Here is a 23,744-nt window from a genome sequence, read left to right as displayed (position 1 = left end):
GTAACCTCCTGTAACTGACTTCCCTCCCCCTCCCAACTTTGGCATTCCTTAAGGATTAAGCATCTTTCCTTAGGCTAGGAACCGATTGCTGCTGCGCTCACCTGTGACCGCCCAGCTCCAGACATAGACTTGCCTCCTGCTACGCCCACCGAGATAGCAGACCATTACCTGCTGTGTCCATCAAGTGCTGTGCTGACAGGGCAATCTTGTGACTATTGTGGGAGGGACATTTCAATCACATGTGAAACACCCTGTTTGGGGCTATATAACCACTCTGTGCACCCCACTTCTTCGGTGCCCTTTCTTCCTTCGGGAAGAAAGGCCCCGGGCCATGGTTCCTCATAAAGCTTTGTTTAGTTTTCTCTTGCTATTCTGTCTCATGTGAATTTAATTCGTTCTCCAGCTAGACGAACCCCCATTTGGGGAGAGGAAATGTCCTCCTCCCCTACACAGAATAGGATCCCATTTCTGTAAAAAAAAAAAATCTGTATATATTTATAAAGGGAGGGCCTTAGAAAGGTCTGGAAGGAGGTAGGACATGCCTCAGACCTTTAAAAGAGGTTTTTATCGGGAGGGAATGAATTTGGGGGGTGGGTGAGAATAAAGGCTTTATACTTTATATACTTCTGAATTTTCTGAAAAGTTTTAGTAGGAATAAATTGTATTCATTTACTACTTGAGCAGTTTTGTTTAAAAAAATAATGCGTGGGAAATGTTTTAAGGCTGTGGGTTTTCAAACAAGTTCTGTGAGCCACAAAGATATTTTGGAAATAAGTGGGGTGCCTCGGTGGGGATCGGAGTGACATGGAGGGGCCCCAGGTTTCTCAGGCCACCCAACCTCCTGCTTCATATAGAAGCTCCAGTTTGAAAAATTTAGTTTTACATTATTGGGATTTCCATAAAAAAAAAGAGATTGCTGCTGCTTAAAAAAATAAAGGTTATGAACAACTGCATCAAAGAAGACTACAGTTTTAAATTCACCCCAACCGAAAACATGGAATCGATTGGACTTACCGGTTTATCCATAGATGCACAATTTATATTTCTGGTTGCATTTGAGGTTAGTTTCTCTGGGCTCTGGTGCCAGAGATGAATCAGGGTGGGAGGTGGGGTGGCAAATTTGGGAGAGGGGTGGCAAATGTCCTCAGGAGGAAGGAGTTAATTAAGATTCAGGATTTGGGGAGAGAAAGACGACGGAATTCACTTTCGAGGCAGGGAGGGCTCTGAAAGGATGGTGATGGTTTATTGGGTGGCAGTGGGGAGTTTCCATTTATAGGGGAAGGGGAACCATTTGATTTGACTCAGGCTGGGATTTTCACAGAGCAAATGGAATTCTTCAAGTCAGGGTTCTTGACCTTTTCTGCCCTATGCTTGCAGATAACATGACTCCCCTTAAGGAACCAATGCCTTACTTGCCTTGTTTCTTGTTCCGCCTTGTGTGTGCAATGCAGTTCCTGCAACAGTGGCCTCAAGGCTTTTGCATGTGCCCTCCCCTCCGGTGGGGACACACCTAACACTTTTGTTGGCTGAGACAACATGTTCTAGAGCTTCGGCTTGAGCAAACCCAGCTGCTCCAGGGACCTGCACACTCAGTATTCCCTTGCATGCAAGCGGAGAAATAGTCACAATATATACTAAAACAGACAAACCTTGAGAGAAAGGAGAAAAACAAGAACTAAGACAGAGAAGGGTTAAAGGAATGGGGTGAAGGAGGAAAAGGAAGAGGAGCAAACGAAGAATGGTGTTGGGGAGACATGGTCCAAGATGCTGGAGGGAAATCTAGCTGTGGACACAGTGGTGTGTTGGTCTAGCTGGCCAGTCTCACCGTGGCTGATTGATTTCAAGCTACCGATGTGATGTCACTGACTGTGGAGTTGGGATCAGATGTTGGGAGGAGATGCACACAGTCGGCTCTCACGACTGTAGGCCCTGGCTGCAGCACACCCCTCTTTGGATCCCAGCACACCCCCTGTTGGGAGTTAGAAGAACTCTTAAAGCAACCCACCCACCCAAAACAGCAGAAGGAAGGTGAGCACATGGAGGAGGCCCTCCCGAACTGGCCAGTCGGTGGCTAGTTACGGCGGGTTGAAGGGCTGAGACCTACTTTGGATTCCAGCAGGTGATCACAGGCTTCATGGTATGGTGGGTGTGGTCAATAGTCAAGGCCTCCAGGAGCCAGTGGAGGGCACAGAGCTGGCGGAAGAGGGGTTCCCTGTGAAGACAGAGAGAGGGAGCATAGTGGGATCCTATCAGAACCAAATTCTTCACAACAATGGCATTAGAGACAGGAGTTGTACTGGTTCCCAGCTGGAGAGCCGTTGCCATGCTCCAGGCGTGTGGAAGTATTTCCTATACATCATCTTGCGAAAACTTTGCAACAGGCCCGTGAGAGATTCGTTGGCCCCATTTTACAGATGAGGAATCTGAGGAGTTAGGGAGCTTGTGCCAGGTCATTAGGCTGGCAGGTGGCAGAGCCATGATTTGACATGAGATGACCCTATGCCAATGATGGGGAGTTTTTGCATGTAGGAGAGAATGATGATGATGGGGTCCCATGGCTAGAGGTCTTGACTCAGGCAAATGAGAGGATTGAGGGAAATTAATATCCTACAGGCATCCAACTGTTCATCCAATAAAAGCGTAATAAATACACTGAGTGCTGAAGGAGTCAGGAGACACAGGGAAACTAGTGTATTTATTATACTCCCCCCCACCCCCAGATTAACAATTGGGACCAATGCTTTAAATTCATAAATCCTTTGTCCCCAAATGGAGCTGGATGTTGAAGCAAAACTCATTGAACATATTATTTGAAAACGTAACGAAAACATTGTTTAAAAATATGTCTAACCTATATTTGCTGATTTGGGGCGGGGGGCGTCTTGTATTACAATTAGTCAGGCATTGACTAGGGCACTTTACACACATGATTTAATTCTCCCAGCAACCTGCTGGGGTCTGAATCATTACCCACGTTTTAGAGAAGAAGAAAATGAGGCTCAGAGAGGTGCAATCACTTTGCTCAAGGTCACGCAGCTTGTTGGTGATAGAGTTGGGAGCTGAATATCTTTTTTAATGCTCCCATCAACCCTATAAAGAGGGGACTTTACAGGTGAGAGACCTGAGGCTCAGAGAGGTAAAGTGAGTTGTCTGAGGTCACACTGCTTGGATTAGTGAGGATTTGAACCTGAGTCTGTTTAACCCCGGAGACTGCGCTTTCACGAGCCTGAGTGCTGATTGTTCCAGATGCTGATGAAGTCAACACAGCGGTCACCCCGAGAGCAAAGGCAGGAGAGGGTTAACGCGCTGCCTGCATTTTTCCTGGAAACAAGGTGGAGTCCTGACCAGCTCCCCCTCCCCACATGATTTCTCCTCTTACACTAATGGGAGAGCTGCCTCCATTACGAACCTGTGTAATTGCTCTTCTCTGAAGCGGCATCCTGATCAATACTCCCCAGGGCTCCTGGGCCTGATACTCACACGGACAGGAAGGGGTCCACCCTGCTGCTTCCTGGAAGGCACCACCTCAGAGGTGGGGCCCCAGCCTGGGCCGCCAGTGTGGAGCTGACCTAGGGGGATCCCGGGAAATCCCTGGAGAGGCGTCCATGTCCCTCAGCTTGAAGGAGAACTGCCCCCATGTAGTGTGGTGGCCGTGTCCACCAGGTCTTAGGAAGATCAGAGTCAGCAGCTCTCTTTTTCCTTCTCTGGAGCCCCTTCCTTCTACAAATTATTCACTAAGCACCTATTCCCTCGATTCTCATTTAAAGGACCTGTAAGCCCACAGCCCTTCTGGTTCTTGTCTCTCTCTTCCCCCTTAATACCATCTTGGTCCTTAGAGGTAACTGCATTTGGTGGCTCTGGGCACTGGGCCACATCCAGCATTTTGCCAAGAGCAGCCGCTGGCTATGCCATGTTCCTGTCCCTGTCCCTGTGCCATGACACCCCCTGCACTGTCACCATAACCCCAGGATGCTGTGAAAGGCCTGGGGAGATGCTCTCCTCCTCTGTTCACAACTCAGAGCCCCTGCAGGCCTGGGCTTTGGGTTGCTTGGGGTGGGGGCGGGGAGGGAGGGGCGAGTCAAGGGGTGAGATGGAGTCTGCTTGGTCACGAGAGTGACGTGGGACATGTGAGCATCAGATTCATTTCTACAGGTAACAAGAACAGGCGCAAACCTGACTCTATCCCTCCCTTGCTTAAAATCTTCAAATTCCCTAAACTATCTCTTATGGGCTGCATTGTGTCTCTCCCCGCCAAATTCGTGTGTTGAAGTCCTAACCCCCAGTGCCTCAGCATGAGACTGTATTTGGGTATGGGGCCTTTCAAGAGGTGATTATGTTAAAATGAAGCTGTTGGGGGTCTGACTGTGTCCTTACAGGAGGAGGAAATTTAGACATGCAGAGAGACACCAGGGTTGCGCGTGCATGGACGAAAGGCCGTGTGAGGACACAGCAAGAAGACGGCCGTCTGTAAGCCAAGGAGAGAGGCCTCAGAAGAAACCAACCCCGTGGGCACCTCGATCTTGGACTTTCTGCCCCCAGAACTGGGAGACGACAAAGTGCTGTTGTGGAAGCCCCCAGTCCGTTACGGCAGCCTGGGCAAATGAGCACACTGCCACACACGAGACCCCGTCCACCTCTCCAGCCTCCAGCCTCCCAGCTCATCCTTGTGCTGTCGTTGGCAGTCTGCTGAATGTCCGCTCAGTGGCCCAAGCTTACCACACTCTCTCTCTGCACTCCCTGGGTTAAAATCATAACTTTGCCCTTTACTAGCTAGGTGGTCTTGGCCAAATGACTTAACTCCCCCGAGCTTCAATTTTCTCATCTGTGTGATGGGGTAATTGTCAGAGTGAAGGTGAGGTGATGAGTGGTGCTTGGTACTATACTCTGCTCCTGACACATATTCCTCTTTCTCCTCCTCCTCCTCTGCCTCTCGGTGATTGGGTCCCAGCTCAGATGTCACCTCCATCAGGAAGCCTTCCTTGATTTCTCTAGGTTTGGCTTGTTCTCTCTTCAAGGAGATTCTAAAGCATCCCAATCCTTACAACGTATTCCCTTGTCCTTACCTTTCATATCCCTGCTCTATTATAACTACCGGTTTGCTTGTTTCTCTGGCCCTAGAGCCTGCAAGCTAGAGTCTTGTCCACTACAGGTTACCCTGTGCTGCGCACAAATAAGGCTCAATATATTTCTAGTTACAAACGGAAAGTGGCAAGAATGAACTAGTTCGGATCCAACGGTTTCCTGAACTGATAACTCAGGCACAGTTCTCATATGCAGAACCACTGAGATAATGAAGAGTAGTGACAACAGCGATAACAAAATAATAATAATAGTAAACAGTTCCTGTAGAGCTGACCCTGTGCCAGTGTGCAGACGCTGTTTTACGTGTTCTGCATCCATTAAACAACGTCATCCTTATAACAACCCTGTGGGGAAGATATTGCTAGCATCCCCGCTGTGCAGATGAGGAAACGGAGGCATCGAGGGCGACGTAACTTGTCCAAGCTCACTAAAGCCAGCAAAAGGCTGAGCTGGAATCTGAGCCCAGGCCGTCTGGTTCCTGAATCTGTGCTTTAACGACAAGGTTGATGTTGTCTTTTGTTATAGGGGACAGCCCTCCCTTTCCGCCAGAATAGGGTTTCATCTGAGGGGTCTAAACCTTTTTCTCTGCTTATAAAAAGTGTCTCACAAAAATGTGCACGTGGATGTTTATAGCAGCTTTATTCCTAATGGCCAAAACTTGAAAGCACCTGAGACGTCCTTTCGTAGGGGAATGGGTCAACTGCACTACATCCAGACAATGGAATGTTATTCAGCACTAAAAAGAAATGAGCGATCCAGCCATGAAAAGGCATGGAGGAAGCTCTAATGCATATTACGAAGTGAAAGAAACCAATCTGAAAAGGCTGCACACTGTATGATTCCAATTATATGACACTCTGGAAAAGGCAACACTATGGAGAAAGTAAAAGGGGTTGCCAGGGGATGGGGAGAGCGAGAGGGATAAACAGGTGGGCCACAGAGGATTTTCAGGGCAGTGGAAATACTCCGTATTTTACTCAATAGTGGATACACATCATTGTACATTTGTCTAAAAGCATAGGATGTACACCCCCAAGAGAGAACCCAGGGCAAACGAGGGAGTTTGGAGGAGGATGACGGGTCGGTGTGGGTTCACCAATTGTAGCAAATGTCCCACTCTGGTGGGGGATGTTGAGGGTGGGGGAGGCGTGCGGAGGCCGAGGGTATGTGGGAGTTTCTGCACCTTTTGCTCAATTTTGCTCTGAACCTAAAACTGCTCTGAAAAAAATAAAGTCTTAATGAAGAAAGAAGCCCCTCAAACCCAACGATTGCTAATGTGCAGTGAGATAAACTGAAAAATAAAAGAAAGTAAGTCCCCAAAACATGCTTGATAGAAATCAGTCCTTTCTCATCACGTTTGTACGTCAGGTCACAGCACAGTATCTTGATTTGATCAAATTCAAAGAGAAAGCATTTATTTCTCAAATGCAGGGCATAATAGATGGAAATGCTGAAGCAGGTGCACAAGTGCTGCTTCTAAAATCCTTGTGCTCAGAGCTCGGGCAAGCAGCCGGTGGTCAGCATACCTGAACAGCCCCCTCTGTTGAAACTGCTGTACCAACCAGAATACAGCTGAGTGTAAATGTCCCTGAGAGGAAAACGACGTCTTTTTCCCTTTTACTAAGAGAAGTGGGAAAATGCGTTCAAAGCCCTTCTAGGCACCCTCTGCCGACTGCCAAGGGCAAACCTGGACACAGGTGGGGTTGCAGGCACTGCTGACTGCACAGTCACACATGAAAGGCTGTGAGGACATCTCAGAGAGGAAAGGAGAGGCTGTTTCTCATTCCTAGAGACCCACTCCCCTGCCTTTTTTAAAGAAAAAGGCCAAGTCTCCTTTGACATGATTGAATTGATCCCCTCACAGTCAATTCAGTATTTTCAGCTGGTTTTGGAATCAATTACATTGGGATCGAAGGGACTGACCAGGCTCTGATCCACATCGGCTGATGTGATGACTGAGAATTTGGAAACTGACCAGGAAGGCCCTGCCCTGATGTCTTTTGGCAGATTGATTACGTACAAAAATGCCCAATAGGGGCCGGTCCCGTGGCCGAGTGGTTAAGTTCGCTCGCTCCGCTGCAGGCGGCCCAGTGTTTCGTTGGTTCGAATCCTGGGTGCAGACATGGCACTGCTCATCAGACCACGCTGAGGCAGCGTCCCACATGCCACAACTAGAAGGACCCACAACGAAGAATATACAACTATGTACTGGGGGGCTTTGGGGAGAAAAAGGAAAAAAATAAAATCTTTAAAAAAAATGCCCAATAAAAATGCCCAATTCCCCACGCTCCTTGTGTCCATACACTTGGCAATGTGACTTTGCATCTCCCTCATCAAGAGGTGGAGTCTTTTCCCCATTCCTTGTATCTGGGCTGGCCTGATGTTTTGCTTTGGCCAACAGAATGTGGTGGAAACATCAGTGTGTCCATTCTGAGTCTAAAAGCCTTAAGAGACTTCAGTCATCAGGCTCCCGTTCTTGGAACCTTTCTCCACCACCAAGGGGCCCAACCCAGGCTAGCCTGCTGTGTGATGAGAGACACACAGCCCAGTCACTCCTGTCACTCTAGCCAATAACCAGTGTCGACACAAAATAACCAATGACCATTCTATAGATAAGAGAGATAGGGTGACCTATACTCAAGCCAAGCTGAGGATTATAACCCAGGAAGGCAGTCTCCACAAAGGAAGAAAGCGTGCTAGAGGAGAATGGTTTCAGGACAGTTTTATACCTTTCTAGAACAAAGAACATACATTAAACATACCCAGGATACATATTTATCAAAGTTTCAAAGAAATATTTGATTTCAAATTAGCAGGTCAACATGACCCTGATGTCCAGGAAAGGGAACTTCTCCTCAGGAGTGGTATCACGGGCGTTGCCAATACTGGCGTGTAGGAGAGGAAATCTGTGTCCTTATCTTCAAACAGTGCATTCTTTTTATTTTGAGATAATGTTTAATGCATTCTTTACTTTAACAGTTAAAGCAGACATCCAATGTATGTTTGATAGGCCATAAATCAGGCATCTTTAGTGCAAGCTGCATCAGTTTTGAGCCAGAAAAGCTACCCCACATACCTCAACATGTGAGAATCTCTTGTCACCCATCAACCAGCAGACCTGTGGGTGGGGCCATCCTAGATGGGCTGACCTCCAGCTCTCCTGCCAGCTGCGTGCGCACACATGCACAAGCCCAGCCAGGATTAGCTGAGCTGGCCTTGACCAGTAGACCCTCCTGGTGAACCTGTTGACTTGTGAGCAATCATAAATAGTTGTTGTTTTAAGCTACTTGGTTTTGAGGGGGTCCATAATACAGCTCCATTTTGATACAGTCATCAAATGCGGCCGGAGCCTTTTAACAGCCAAGGAGAGGAGAGGGCAGCCTTCAGTCCAGGGCGGGGGTTGGTAAACCATAGCCAGGGCGCCTCCTGCCCATGTCTGCAAATAAACCTTTACTGGAACACAGCCACTTCCATTCATCGTAGCTTTCATGCTGCAATGGCAAAGTTAAGTAGCTGCAAGAAACACCACCTGGTGGGCAAAGCCTAAAATATTTACTGTCTGTCGTTCTAAGAAAAAAATTGTTGACTCCTGGTCTAGGGTATAACAGACAATAACAACGACCACTGCGACAATAATAATAATAATGCTAGCCTATCTAACAAATCTAGGATAAAGATCTGACTTAGGAGTCAAGCGATCAGGATTGTGGTTGTAAGAACTTTGGCAGGTTCTGGCCTGTCTCTGGGCTCCAGTTTCCTCATCTGGCATTGAAGGAACACGAGCAAGAAACTCTCCAGTCACTTCCATAGTTGCTTTAATCCTCCATTTGCTCAGATCAAATGAATTGAGGCAGGGTTCAGGAATATGCATTCCCCCAGCACCCCCCTCACCCCAGCCCTCCGATGAATGAGATGCAAATAAAAGCCTAAGAACCATTGATCTGCACCGTTTGGTTCCCAAGGGCTTGTCCATGGCAAAGACAGGCAGAAGTGCAAGTGTTTCCAAGGGTCATCATGAGAGATTGCAAGGCCTATTTTTGCAAGATGTTAAGAACGTCAGACTCAAGCTGCCAGCTGGAATGTCCCTGAACATATAAGTCTATCAAGGAATCAATTATAATATCAATCAAAGGGAAGTAGGAGGAAAGTGTGGAGTGGGACATCAAAAGCTGGAATATTAGGGAGGGGTAGGGATGTGTCGAAATACATAGTGGGCATGATGATGATGATGATGATGATGTTGATGATGGTGTTGGCTATGGCGGCATCTTCCACCCACGAGCTAAGTGCTGTTTTAATGACCTTCTTTTGTCTGCCATGGTGTCCCATGATTTCACTCTTGCATTATTTTAATCTTCAAGTACACAAGACTTGGCTCTCCAAATATGTCATGAGCTCCTCAAAGGTCAGGCCTTGGGATACGCTTTCTGTGTAGTGTGTGGCTGAGAGCTCAAGCTCTGAAGTCAGGCTTGGCTTAAAATCCCAGTGCAGCGACATGTTGAGCTCTGTGACCTTGGGCGGGGAGTACACCTCTCTGATTTTCTGTTTTCTCATCTGCAGAGAGGAAATAATAATACACCTATACAATCAGGCTGCTGAGAGAATTGAATGAGACAATGCCAACAGAGCTGTCAGTGGCAACCATTATTACTGTGTACACCATGGGGAAGGGTCTAATAATTATTAAACAAATGAGCAGAGAGACATCTAGAATCCATAGCGCCATTTTCATTGCCCTAAAGCAGTGGTTCTCAGCATGCGGGGTGGGGAGCTGGGTATGATTTTTCCCCCAGGGGACATTTGGCAGTGTCTGGAGATATTTTTTGGTTGTCACAACTGGGGGCATCTAGTGGGTAAAGGCCATGGATACTGCCAAACACCCTACAATACAGGACAGTCTTTCACAACAAAGAATTATTCATCCCGAGATGTCAATAGTGCCAAGGTTGAGAAATCCTGCCCTAAAGTCAAAAGCTTCTTTCTCTCTGCCTGAAAATTTCCAGTTGCAAAGCGCTAAGTAGCGAAAAAGAAAAAGTTGGGCTTAGAATTCTTTGGAATAGACAGGAGGCGACAAGATGTCAAGGTTTTAGAAAGCTAGAGTGTTCTTTGGAGGGTTGATTAGATCCTGTTACACCGTGCCATGATGAGTTTATGCCTCGGGTCAGAGACGGCAGGGGTGTCTCTGGGAAACAGCTCCTGAGTCTTGGGGAAAACGTGTCCCCTGAGCCCTGGCTGAGACGTTGTTACACACGTTCGGGGAGGGCTGCAGACAGATTTTATCAGGCTTTGCAAACTATTTGACATTAGGGCGTCTGGCTTGGTAAGGAATGGAATGACTCAGTCCCAGCTGATTTGCCACTTAGCTCTAAAGCACCGAGTCTGCTCTGTGTTATTGTTATATGCCATGTAGTGTTGCAGGCTCCAGGCTCCACATCCCTCCAAGAGGACAAAGGAACAGCTCAACAGCTCCCGACGCGTTAGCTCGTTGAGTCCTTTCACCTTGGCTTAGATCAATGAGCTAGCAAGGCAGACAAGCAGGGGTGAGGCTGTACTTACACGTGAGCCACAGGCAGTGAGGACGAAATGATGCAGCTGTGCACGGGGGTGAATGGGCGAAGGATGACTCCAGCACCCATCTTCTTGGTCTTATCATCATCGTATGTGCTGGAGGAAAAGCGGAAAGGAGCAGAGTGAGCATGAGCAGTACTTTAAAACACATTTTTCTCTCGCCAGGGGTTCATTGACAGATATAATTGGGCACCTACTATGTGCCAGGCAATAATTCTGGCTCATGAGATGAAGGTTCTAGAGGCAGCCAGTGAATAGAGCTCTCATGGAACGTATACTCTACCAGAGGAGCAAAGAGAATAAACAAGATAAATAGGTAGATTGTGTAACACACTTGTGCACTAGACAAGGGGTCGGATATGTTTTCTTAAAGGGCCAGACAAATGTTTATGGCTTTATGGGACATGTGGTCTATGTCAAAACTACTTAGTAGCATGAAAGCAGCCATTGAGGACATGTAAACAATATGTAAATAGCAGTGTTCCAATAAAATTTTATTTATAAAACCAGCCTGGGGACTGGATTTGGCCAGCACGCCCCACCCACCAACTCTGTACTAGATAGTGAAACATGCCGCCGGGAGAAAAAAGCAGAGAAGGGGGTTCTGAAGGGCTGGGTGTTGCAATTTTAAATAGGGTGATTGAAGAAGTCATCACTGAAAAGCTGACGTTTGATAAAAATCTGCAGAGTGTAAAGGAGTGAGCCATTCAAGTACCTGAGGGTGGAGCATTCTGGATTAGAGTGAACAACATGTGCAAATGTCTTGAGGTGGGATTGTGTTTTGGAGACAGCAAGGAGGCAAGTGTGGCATGAGCAATAGGGAGAAGAAGGTGGAAAGAGAACAAGGGCCTTGCAGGCCATTGCATGGACTTTGGCCTTTTGTCTGAATGAGAGTAAGGGATTTTGAACTCAGAAAAGATATCTGACTTGTATCTGAAAGGGGTCCCTCTGGCTGTCATTTTGAGAATAGCCTATGGCGGGGGTGGAGGGCAAGGGCAGAGGCAAGGAGGTCAATTAGGAATATTGCAATAATCTCAGCTTGGGAGGGGAAGGTGGCTTCCAGGGTCCTAGCCATGGGACGGTAAGAAGGGAAGATGGTGGGGTGGCCACAGCTAAGAAACTGCCTGGAGTCAGCGGCTTCTGTTTTCAATCCTTTCCTTAAGGAGGCTTCCCTCAGCTGTAGAGACCGCTTGGAAGTGGGCATGAACGTGTCCCCAGAGAGCAGCCACAACCAGTCATACCTTAGCAGCCACCAGGCAGGCCTCTGTGCAAAACCAGAGGCCCATCCCCTGCCCCATAGAGAACATAGAGACTTCCTTTGATGACAGACGCTGTCTGGGTAAAGGGGAGAAGGGGATGTTTAGAGAGGAGGAGAAATAGCCCGAACAGGCAGTTCATCTTTGAAACCATTGCATATTTACCCCCAAAAGACTGTTTCAAAGTGGAAAAGATGACGTTACATTTAATACCATATTTAAAGTTTTTTCTCCATCGACATAGAGCTAGCCTTTTCAGTTATAGAAAATAGTTTCCTTTTTTTTTTTCGGCATGCCTGAGTCATAGGGTATATATTTTTTGCCCGTGACCAAATCTAGCCCAGAGGCATGTTATAATTAGCCTACTGTATGTATATAATCGAATCAGTTGTCTATATTTTTTAAATTGGGAGGTTTCATGTAAAAACAGAAAAGCTTTGGATTTTGAAAACATGGAAGGTCTGGCCACTCAGGATCTGGGGTTCTGGCTGGCAGGAGTCAGGTGGGGCCCAAGATGGACATCACTGCCCGCTTTGAATGAGGTGCACGCTGTTTGGGTTGCCCGAGGCTCAAGAACCCCAGACTCCTCACTCCCAGCCCGCCTCACTAACTCACACTCCCTGTGTGTTCCTTTAAGACCTTTTAGTTTCTGAGCCCCAGTCTAAGCACTTTCATTGATTGCATCTTTGACAGTTTCCGTGATTCATTCATTTCTACCCATATTTATCGAACATCTCTGTGCTGGGGGCAGTGGATACAGCAACGAATAAGACAGACCCAGCCCCTCCCATCTGAAGCTTAACGTCTACGAGGAGAGATGGGCTTAATCAGACACACAGGCATATAAGGCTGAGTGGGAGAGTGGATGGGGCCTGAACAGCCCAGAACAGGGAATTTGGCTGAAATGGAGCCAGGGAATACTTCCTGGGGGACGTCGTGGCAATTTAGAAACATGTGCCCCAAGTTCTTTGACACTCTTCCAGTGCAGAGGTGGCTCTATGGCCCCTTCTCTGGGAATCTTGGCTTTGTGAGCGGCTGAGCTAATAGAATGTGAAGGAAGTGGTGTGATGTCAACTTCTGGCTTTAGGAACTGGCAGCTTTTCCTTCCCGTGTCTTGGGATGCTGACTATTAGCTCCCAGCTGCTGCCATGCTGGGAGGAAGCTGGCAGCCTGTGAAGATGCTCATAGCTGCTGGGCTTCAGCCCTCCCCGAGCTCATGGCTGACCAGCCAGCTCCAAGTCGCCGCCCTTGTGAATGAGCCATCTTGGAAATGGACCCTTTGAGCTGTCTCAGCTGGTGATGTGTGGGGCAGAGACAATCCCTCCCCACTGAGCCCTACTCAAATTGTAGATGTGTGAGCGAAATAAATGTTTGCTGTCTTGAGTTAATAAGTTTTGGAATGGTTGTTCACAGCAACAGTAACTGGAACAAAAGTAAATATTGAGCTGGAATCCGAAGGTTGAATGGGAATAAAGTAGGTCCTTGGAGAGAGGAAGGCTCTGTGGTGGAGGGCAGAGTGTCATGGGTGGGAAAGCAGAGAGTGGCTGGGGCAGAGGGAGCGAGAGGAGGCCATGAGCTGGGGCTGGACGGACGAGCCAAGGGCTAGCTCATCCTGGCCTTGTGGCCTTGCTCAGACTTTCGTCTTAGCCTATGAAGAATGGCAGCCATTGACGGTTTTAAGCTGGGAGCAACTGATGTTTTGAAAAGGTTGGTGGCGTAGTGTGGGGAATGAGATGGATGGGGGCAGAGGAGGCAAAGTGGGGGCACACCTTAGGGATTCACCTTCCTCCTGGGAATTAGTGGACAATCCTGAGGTCACAGCATCAACTGAAAAACAGGACTGGAGTCTAGGTCTCCTGATTCCGTGTCCATAGGCTCTTTATTCAGCCCTAGAGTTGAGGAAGCCGTAAGCAAACAGACTGGTGTGCCCAGTCTTCCTGCTTCAGCCGCGTTCCCCAGTGGTTTAGAATCCGTAGAAATTAACCCAGTTTTTACACTCCTTAATCTCTGGTTTTATGTCTTCTCTCAACTGCAATAATAAGACAAATTCTGCCAGTTGCTTTTTCCACCTTTTTCAGCTGAATTTGCAGCTGAAAAATGAGGTCATTGAGCACAGTGGGAAAGACCGCTTGCAGGCAGAAATCTTTGGGGAATTGCTTGATTTTATTTTTTTCCCTGCATAGTTTGCCAGACTTAAAACTTTTGTCTAAAAGAACTTATCTTATGGCCTTAGATCCAGAAGGGGAAAAAAATAATCCCTTTAGCTTTTAGAATGCACAAGATCAAATACTTTGTTAAAAAAGTAATTGTAAACAAGCACTTGTATTTTCAATGCTTCTGTGATTGGAATTATATTTATAGAAGCATAGTTCTTAGACGTGAGACGCTTTCTAGCCCGCCTGGAAATTAAGATTTTTTTTAGCCATAAATCTGAGGATTATAGGTAATTGAGGCCCGCAGAGATCAAATTCAAATCATGCTTTATTGCATAATAATAGTAGCAATTACTGAGCATGTCTCATATGCCAGTCTCTGTGCTAAGCATTATTTCATTTAATCCTCATAGCAAACTTGGGAATTTGATACCACTCATGTGAATGAAGCAAAACGAGGCTCAGAGAGGTACAGTGACTTGCCTAAATTTAGATAGCTGTATGGGGGGTTCAGGACTTGAATGCAAGTCCTGTGCTTTTGATCACTCTGTACTGGTGTGGACAGTCTCCTAATTATTTTATAACCCCTGCCTCCCGCCTACATTCGATGGCTATGTGGCAGTAATGGCCTCCAGTTTTATTTTAATAACCAGCCTTGTACAGCTCATAGAATCCACCAGATAAGACGTAACCAGACCAATGTCTATGAGAGGAGCGATCTCATGCATATTTAAACTTATTAAACTTTAAATAAACCATGTCTTGCACACTGAAACATGGATGGGAGAGGGGAGAATTGTGCTCTGTGACCACGGATTAAAAACCCCATCCGAACAAGGGAAATTTTACAACCGAACTATTTAAACGGTCATAGGAGGATCTTTAACAGGCATGCCCGCCCTCCCCAGTGCCTGTTCCTTTGCTTGTTAATCTGAGCAGAGCTCCTGCAAAAAAGAGCCGCGAGTTCATTCCTTCTCTTTATTCCAGGGAAAGGCTGCCAGCTGGCTAGTGTCAGTAGGAGTACCAGACTCTGTGAGCGCCACCAGGCTCAGGGAAGGCAGAATTTGCGCTGGGCTCTTGGGACCCTCATAGAAAGGGTAAGAACCCCTCTGCTCCTTGAGTGGCCTTCTCTGTGTGACACGCCCCTTCAGTGTCCCATGAGGACACTTCAGTGGTGGCCCAATGAGTGGTTGGATGGAGGTGGCTCAGGTCATGACTTGACTGCTTTTTTTTTTTCATTCTGAAAATAATGCTTCTTACTTTTGGCAAAATACACACCCCCTTTTTCAGCCTTGTCCCTAACCAGAAATGCTGGATGCAAGAATTTCTGGTGGGCTGATACTGATGTGTCTTTTAACCATGCCTCTTTTTTGCCACCCAATGAACTCCCATTCAGCGTTAATGATCTTGCTCCAAAGTCACACCTCTGGGGATTCTTTCCTAATTCCTTTTCACCACCTACACTTAAGGGGATGGGAGTTGTGAAATAATAAGAAAAATATATATTCTTCTCTGTTCCTGGTTCCTGACACAGAGCTCCTAAATCCCATAGAATTTCCTGGGTGATAGGAGCATCTTTTGTTCTCATTAGGCGACTCTGGGTGGGCGCCTGGACAGCTGCAGGATAGGGGCTGGTCACCAGAAAGACCAAGCCATGATTTAGAAGCTTAGAACTTTCAGCCCCACCCCCATCCTTCGGGAAGGGAGAGGGGCTGGAGATTGAGTTAATGATCGCTCATGTCTGCGTGATGAAACCTCCATAAAGATCCCAAAAGTATGGGGTTCAGGGACCTGCTGGGTTGGTGAACACATCCACAGAACAGGAAGGTGGCACTCCCCAGTTCCATGGGTTCAGAAGTTCCTGTGCCTGGGACCTTCCAGACCCCGCTCTATGTACCTCTGCATCTGGCTGTTCATTTGTATCCTTTACTATATGATAAACTGACAAACATAAGTCAGTGTTCCTCTGAGTTCTGTGAGCCATTCTAGAAAATTACCAAACCCAAGGAAGGGGTCATGGGAACCCTGATTTGTAGCTAGCCGGTCAGAAGTACAGGTGGCCACCTGGGACTTGTGATGGCATCTGATGTGGGAGCAATCTTGGGAGACTGAGCCCTTAACCTGTGGGATCTGATGCTACCTCCTGGTAGAAAGTGTCAGATCTGCATTGGATGGTAGGACACCCAGCTGGTGTCACAGAGAATTGCTTGGTGTGGGAAAAAACTCCCACACATCTGGGGTCAAATAGCTTCTCTTCCTCACCCCCAAACTTGCTTTGAAATTGGCCAAGATAAAGTTCCAAGACCGTAATGATGTTTATGGGGCCACTGATATTTTACTGAAGATCTTGTGGGGAACAGAGAAATGGGTTTACATCTCACGCTATGAGGCAAAACTTCACAAACATTCCCGTTAGACCTCTCTGTTCTCTCCCAGCAATGGCTGCCTTTTCTCTCTTCTCTCCTCCAAACGTCCCTTTGACACACACTCTCGGCCCGTCTTCTGCTTGACTCCATCCTCTCTCTTAGGTGAAGTACTTTTTCTCTCCCCCTGTGTTTGCACATTCATTTGAATACTCCCTGCTCACTAAAAAAGGTTCCTCCTCGGGGTGCCCTCTCCTTAGAAGTCATGAAGTGGGGATTGTAAGTCATTAAAAAAAACAATAAGAGTGGCAGAGAGTGACAGCAATGTGGGAATCTCTAGACCCAAACTCAAGAGAGATTGGAACCAGAGAGGCAAGGGTGTTGCTTTGGTCCTACGGACATGTGCCAATTTAGAAAAGGTTAATTTTCCTTCTAATAGCTTTACGGGCAAGGAAGTGGGACAGAAACCATAGCCCAGGGTTTGTACTTAAGAGGACTCAAAGAGGAGACCCTTCCTGTAACAAGCTGGGATTTCCAAAGGCCACACTTTCAGGGGAGAGAAACTGGAAACATACCAGCCCCTCCACGGTCTTGCACTCTGGGTTCCCATCCGTCGCCTTGAACTTTAAGGAGATCCCCGACCATTAGTGTCCAGCCCCATCACCCCGACCCCAGGGCTTCAAAGACCAGAATCCTCTTTTTCATTAAAATGAAATTCACACAATATAAAATTAACTGTTTTAAAGGATGCAATTCAATGGCATTGGAATTAATGGTGGCACAACCGTTACCTTCATCTAGTTCCAAAATATTTTTATCCCCCTAAAGGAGACCCCGTACCCATTAAGCATCACTCCCCGGTTGACCATCCCTCAGCCCCTGGTAACCACCAATCTGCTTTTTGCCTAGGATGAACCTCAAAAATATTATGGTAAGTGAAAGAAGACAGACGCAAAAAGGTCACATATTGTATAACTGCATTGATGAAATCCTTGTTTTTAAGAAGCACATATTCCTATTTCTTTAAGTAAACATGTGAAGAACAGAATGTGAAAAATGGTGCAGAGGAAAGGAAGCAACTGCTGTGGGTTGCATTTTCTCTTTAGTGGCACCCTGGCAGTTGGGGTCCTGAAGCTAACTTGGCTCTTGACCTTGGCTTCACATTGGAATCATCTAGGCGAGCTTTGAAAAATACCATGTCCACATAACACGCCCAGAGAGTCAGATGTAATTGGTCTTGGAAGTTCCTTGGGCAATGGTGTTTTACAAACAGCCCAGGTGAGTCTAATGTGTTGCCAGGGCTGAGACCACTGCTCTGCCAGGACAATGGCCATTTCCACCATATCTTTCCTCTCTACCTGCTTCAGCGCCTCCTTTCCACCCCTGGTTTGTGCCTCATTCAGTCTGCAGAAGCTAAGTACCCCAGGATTTTGTCCATGCAAAGTGGCACAGTCCATGCATTTGGTGTCATTGAGTTTGGGACTCAGGCATGCTTCCTAACTGATGACCTTAGTCACAAGGGGGATTATGTGAGCGTCTCTAAGCCTCTGTTCCTAACCTCTAAAATGGGGCTAATTATAGGGCCTATCTCACAGGGATGCTTGGAAATTTAGATGAAGAGATGTGCATACAGCACATAGTAGACACTCATTATAAATTATTGTTGTGGTTATTATTAGTGTTATTGTTAAATGAACGGACATTTAATACTGGACCAGTCTGTTGATGGTCCTCTCCCAACTAGAGGAAAGACCTTTACAAAAAGAGGGGGGCTACTTTATTCAACAAACCAACAAATATTTTTTGTCCACTTGCTTTCGGTGGACCCCGAGCTAGGATCTGGGGTTTCAGGTGTTGGTCTAGAACAAGAGATATTGATGTGGAATAAAGCACACTAGCAAACAAACACATTATGGGAACCCAGAGTCCAAATGGGTTCTGGAGGTGGTTGGGCTGAAATCCAGGAAACCAGGAGAGGGTGGCATTTAAGCTGGGCTTTGGATAAGTAGAACTGTAGTTGGAAGAGGATGTGGGGAAGAGTATTTAAGGCCTAAGGAACCGCATAGGAAAAGGCCTAGAGTTAGAGACAAGCTGGGGAAGGAGAGGGCAAAAGGCACATTTGGGGACCAGCAAGATTTCTCGTGTAGCTTTTGGCATCGGATATGAGGACAGACATACAGTAGAAGATAGTCCCCTGAGCGCCAGAAGGTGAGGATGGAGAGGTAGGTTGGACCAGACTAAAAGAAGTCATTAGACACCAGTCTAAGGAGGGGCCCCCACTCTTTGATAGCTGCCATCCCCCAACCCAACCAGGCAGCGTTCACTCTCGGTGGTCCTTCCCAAGACAGTTAGGGCCACAGCAACTGTGTCTACTTACGTCAAAAGAATGTCCCCGTACTGGACTTCCGAGATCTTTTTGGCTGGTGTGAATTTATGCTTTTCTTCCTCTTGCAGTTTCTGAAGTTGTTGTTGCTTCTTTTTCATTGCACTCTCCTCCCTCAGCATGGTAAAATAGCTCCTGCCTATCTTCACAGAGTGAATCAAGAAGCTGGAGGGAGAGAGAGAGAGAGAGAGAGAGAGAGATGGGTTGAATATTAAGATAATGCTCTACTGTCTTGGGACTGATAATCACTGAAGGGCAATTTCATGCTTTCAGGGCAGGAACCTTTCTGCCCTTAGAATTCCAGAGATCTGAGCTTCAATTCTGGATCGACTTCCTTTTTTTTTTTTTTTGAGGAAGATTAGCCCTGAGCTAACATCTGCTGCCAATCCTCCTCTTTTTGCTGAGGAAGACTGGCCCTGAGCTAACATCTGTGCCCATCTTCCTCTACTTTATATTTGGGATGCTGCCTCAGCATGGCTTGATGAGCGGTGCCATGTCCGCACCTGGGATCCAAACCAGCAAACCCTGGGCTGCTGAAGCGGAACGTGCGCACTTAACCGCTGCACCACCGGGCCAGCCCCGTGGATCGACTTCTTATCAAAGACCATGAACAAATTATTTAATGTCTCTAGGTCTTAGTCATTCATCACTGCAACACTTAACAAATATTTATTGAGTACATACTGTGGGCCAGGTGTTCTGCTAGGTGCTATGAAACGAACATAACAATTCACACTCCACAGGATTAGGGACCTTCATGCAGGGAAGGGGGTCAGCAGGCTGCCTGGCTCATCCATGATGTCAATAGCAGGTCAGCACTGTATGGCCTGGGCTCCTGGCCAAGGCTGCCTTCTAGTAGATTCGCCTAATTGCTCACATATGCTTCACATGGCTGCAGAAGTTGAGTAAATCATGTGTAGGTACTTGCTGTGTCAAGTAACGTATGTTGGGACTTTATTATTATTCTTTTCTTGCTGACTCAACCACTGTTTCCTAATCAGATATCTTGATATGGGCTTGATGCGAAGACATTGTGTGCTTGATGGTCTACACACCTCCCTCCCCTTTGCCCATTGTCACCTTGGGGCTGGAGAAGGAGTGATGCCAGAGGTGTGTACATATCTGTCTGTCCACCTGTCTGGCCATCTGGGACGTTGTCAGGCACTGTATTTGATATCGACCCTGATATCAGTTTCCCCACATTAAACCCAGCATATATGGGGTTAAAACCAAAACACTCATTCCCTGCTTACTCTCTGGCTTCCTGGCTCCAGAATCCACTATCCTCCATGGAGACAGACACCGTCAAGGACAAGCACCTGGACTATCTCCTCCCGCAAAGAGATATGGGCCGGTGGGAAAGCTGCTGACCAGCAAGGTCACGGGCTCCCTTCTCTCTGCAAGTGTCTCAAGGCCAAAGACAGGCTGGTGGGAAAGCTCCTACCAGCAAGGCCGTATGCTCCCCCTCCCCTACCTAAAGCCCCAAATAAAAACCCTTCCTTTTAGCTTTTCGGGGAGTTTGGGATTTCAGTGTTAGCTACCCTCTCTCCTTGCTCAGCACTGTGCAAAAATAAAATAACTACTTTCTTCCACCACACGCGGTGTCAGAGATTGGCTTGCTGGCCAACGGGTGAGCGAACCCACTTCAGGGTCGGTAACATATTGAACCACTATCACATTCCTCAGACATGAATGTGGGTTCTGAATTCAATTTTGTTTATTCTCCAAATTTCTAATGAGCGCCCAGTGTGTGCTGGGCACTGTGGTGACTGTTGGGGATATAGTGATGATCCAGACACCTGTCCCGCAGAGTTCAGGGTCTGGTGGGGGAGAGAGATACATGAAAAGTCAATAATAACAGATGGATGGCGGTGGGAGGACTCTGAGTTTTGTAGGACGAAGGCACCTAATTCAGACTAGGGGGTGGATGGAGACATCTTCCTGGATGGGGTGACTCTCTGTTCTCTCTCTCTGAGTAGCCTCTTCTGCTGTCCTGTTCTTTCTCTTGTGCTCAGTTTTGGGTGAGAGTATTCTCAGCCAGCTGCCATGGTTAGATTCTGATATGATTAATTAATCCCTGCTCATTTGCTAGGAAACTTGAAGTATTACTAAGGGCATTTTCATTTCAGCAGTTGGACTCTTGCAAGTGTCCATTGGGAAAATGCTGGGAAGCAGGAGGTAGGGCTTTTCCAGTACTTTTCAAATAACATCACACAGTGATAACTTTTCATTCATTCATTTCTCTGGCAGGCATTGGATGAGAACCTGCTATTCCAGGCACCAGTGAGGGCATTGAAGTTACACAATACACAATGAGACAAGGCATCTGCCTCCCGAGAGTTCATAGTATAAGGGAGGAAGGACACCCACAAACATACTCTCAACACAATGTGCCAAAAAGCTACAGGAACCTAGAGAAATCTAAGGAGGCTTCCTGGAGGAGGTGACATTTGGGCTAAGTAGGAATTTACCAGTAGGAAAACATGGAAAATGGCATACCAGTGGATGGAACAGCAGTTGTAAATGCAAAGAGGTGTGTTATGGACTATATGTTCATGTCCTCTCCCCCCCAATTCGTATGTTGAAACCCTACCTCCCCATGTGGTGGTATTAGGAGGTAGGGTTTGGGGGAGGTAATTAGGATTCTATAAGGTCACGAGGTAGAGATCTCATGAATGGGATTGGTACCCTTAGAAGGGTCATGAGAGAGCTAGCTTCCTCTGCTGTCCACCGAGTGAGGATACAGTGGGAAGTCCGCAGTCCGCAGCCTGGGCGTGGGTTTTCACCAGAGCTCGGCCGTGCTGGTACCCTGATCTCGGGCTTCCAGCCTCCAGAAGCTTGAGAAATAAATTTCTGTTGCTTATAAGCCACAGTCTATGACTTGGTTGTGGCAGCTTGGACTGACTGGGACAGGGGAGTCTAAAGATGGCCCGTTTAGGGAGCTACAGTATCTTCAAAAAGCTGCGGCACAGAAGGAAGGTGGGGGGGGGGTGGCCAGAGCACAAGCTGGTGACACCGGCGGGGAACAGAAGGTGCGGGGCCTTGGGTTCTGGATTTAAGTGAGCCTGGATTTGGGGTTTGCTAGGAACGTACCTTCTAGAAAAGCTTCAGGAATCTGCAAATATCTGACTGAGTTTCCATGAACAACTTTTTAAGCAAATAACAATACTAAAACACAAAACATCCTGTTCTATACCAGCTAAATTCTTTTGTACCAGCCTCTCCTGACATTTCTATTGCATTTACCTTAGTTCTCCAGTTTTGCCATGCACGTTTTTTTCACATCTTCACATCTTTGAGATGAGAGTGTGTCTTACGATTGTTGGCCTTTCACGGTCACTGCCAGCCAGATGGCAGTGGTACTGAAGTTGTCATTGTCTGTGTGTGCTCAAACTTGGTTGTTACTCCTGATAACCTGATCAGACAGCTGCCCTCTTGATGTTTTAGACAACAAACCATTGGACCATAAGTTGGGGTCTGAAGAGTCCTTTTCTTTGACATATTCTTATAAAATCAAGAAAATACCAGTATCAAAACTTGCAGACGAGGTGTCAGAAGTAGGAAGAATACCCTGGAGACAAACGCAGAGCATCCTTTTAAGAAATGCTGCCTCGGACGTTGTCGACTCTGAGTGGAAAAGTGATTCAGGAGAGCAGGACTTTGAACGTGAAGAAATTTGAAGACTGTCTTAACCAATGTAGTTCTCTTATATTTTCCTCTTTATGTGAACAGAGAGTGATAGGTAGGTAAGAGAGAGCTTTTTAAAAATTATGACATGTAACTTTTTTTTTTTTGAGGAAGATTAGCCCTGAGCTAACATCTGCTGCCAATCCTCTTCTTTTTGCTGAAGAAGATCGGCCCTGAGCTAACATCTGTGCCCATCATCCTCTACTGTCTATGTGGGATGCCTACCACAGCATGGCGTGCCAAGCGGTGCCATGTCTGCACCCGGGATCCGAACTGGTGAACCCCGGGCCACCAAAGTGGAACGTGCGAACTTAACCGTTGTGCCACCGGGCCGGCCCAACATGTAACATTTTTATGAGAAAAATTCTAAGTGATGAGAAAGACTTCGTCTTAATTGGCAGCGTTTTTCTTCTGTTTTGTTTTTAATGGTGTGCTTTAGATTCGAGGAAATGCAGTCCTTGAGTTTCTTATAAATATGTCACCAGAAGGTCACCAGTCATCTTTTTCTAAATTTAGAGCCTGATTCTCAGCTCATGTAGAATTTTCTGCACATCTATGCTGCGTGTCACATGTCCATCCCAGCCAGTCAGTTGTGGGCGAGGACCAGGCATTACCTGCCCAGTTCACATTTTTGTCAGAGCAAAATAAACTCTCAGGTTCCTCAAGTGTAAAATTGTGCAAAAACAAATGAACGTGTGACCTAGTGCAACACAGTGAAACCACATTACGGATAACTCTGGCCCCCGACTGTCAGTTCCAGGCGCTTTTTCCTGGCATTTATTTTTAAGTTTAGGAATGCAAGCAGTTGATATGATGTGGAATTCGTGTTTGAAACAAAAATACGCTTCTGTTTTGCTTTTAAGCTTCTGAATCCACGAATCAAAGTGTCCCGAGGTTGCAAGATAACGTGATGGAAAGAAAACTTCCATCATGGGCAGTTCCTTAATTTCACAAATGAGGATTTTCTTGACGTAGCACAAACGAAGCCAGTGTGGAAGTCACTGGGAGCTGGAGCTGACGTGGCGACAACCGTTTTTTATTGTTGTGTTTCTTCACGGAGACCCTTCTCTCAAAATTTGGTTCAGAGGTCGAGACGGACACGTCACATGCGCTACAGGGATGTGAAATGACTTGTGACTCACAGAGTGAGGCTTTCTGGGCAGAGCAAGTGTGAACTCAGCTTGAGAGAGCAGGAGGGGCGACTGGCTTGGGGTGACGTGGTGGTTAGGGAGTGGGGCTGGGGCAAGGGTTC

General features: G+C 46.9%; 1 protein-coding gene across 1 annotated transcript in view; it reads right to left on the bottom strand.

The window, feature by feature from the left end:
• Positions 1 to 23,744, bottom strand: part of CCDC60 (coiled-coil domain containing 60) — a 157,538-nt gene that overhangs the window by 32,768 nt on the left and 101,026 nt on the right. Inside the window, exons 3-5 of the mRNA XM_044775780.2 lie at positions 18,800 to 18,970; positions 10,639 to 10,746; positions 2,105 to 2,212 (exon numbers count right to left, since the gene is read on the bottom strand). Of these exons, the coding sequence (XP_044631715.1) occupies positions 2,105 to 2,212; positions 10,639 to 10,746; positions 18,800 to 18,970 (387 nt within the window). The remainder of the gene's footprint in view (positions 1 to 2,104; positions 2,213 to 10,638; positions 10,747 to 18,799; positions 18,971 to 23,744) is intronic.

Source organism: Equus asinus, chromosome 8, assembly GCF_041296235.1.
Source record: "Equus asinus isolate D_3611 breed Donkey chromosome 8, EquAss-T2T_v2, whole genome shotgun sequence".
NCBI classification, from domain to species: domain Eukaryota; kingdom Metazoa; phylum Chordata; class Mammalia; order Perissodactyla; family Equidae; genus Equus; species Equus asinus.
Note: the sequence above shows the minus strand (reverse complement) of the source record. Positions and strands in the feature narration are given on the sequence as shown.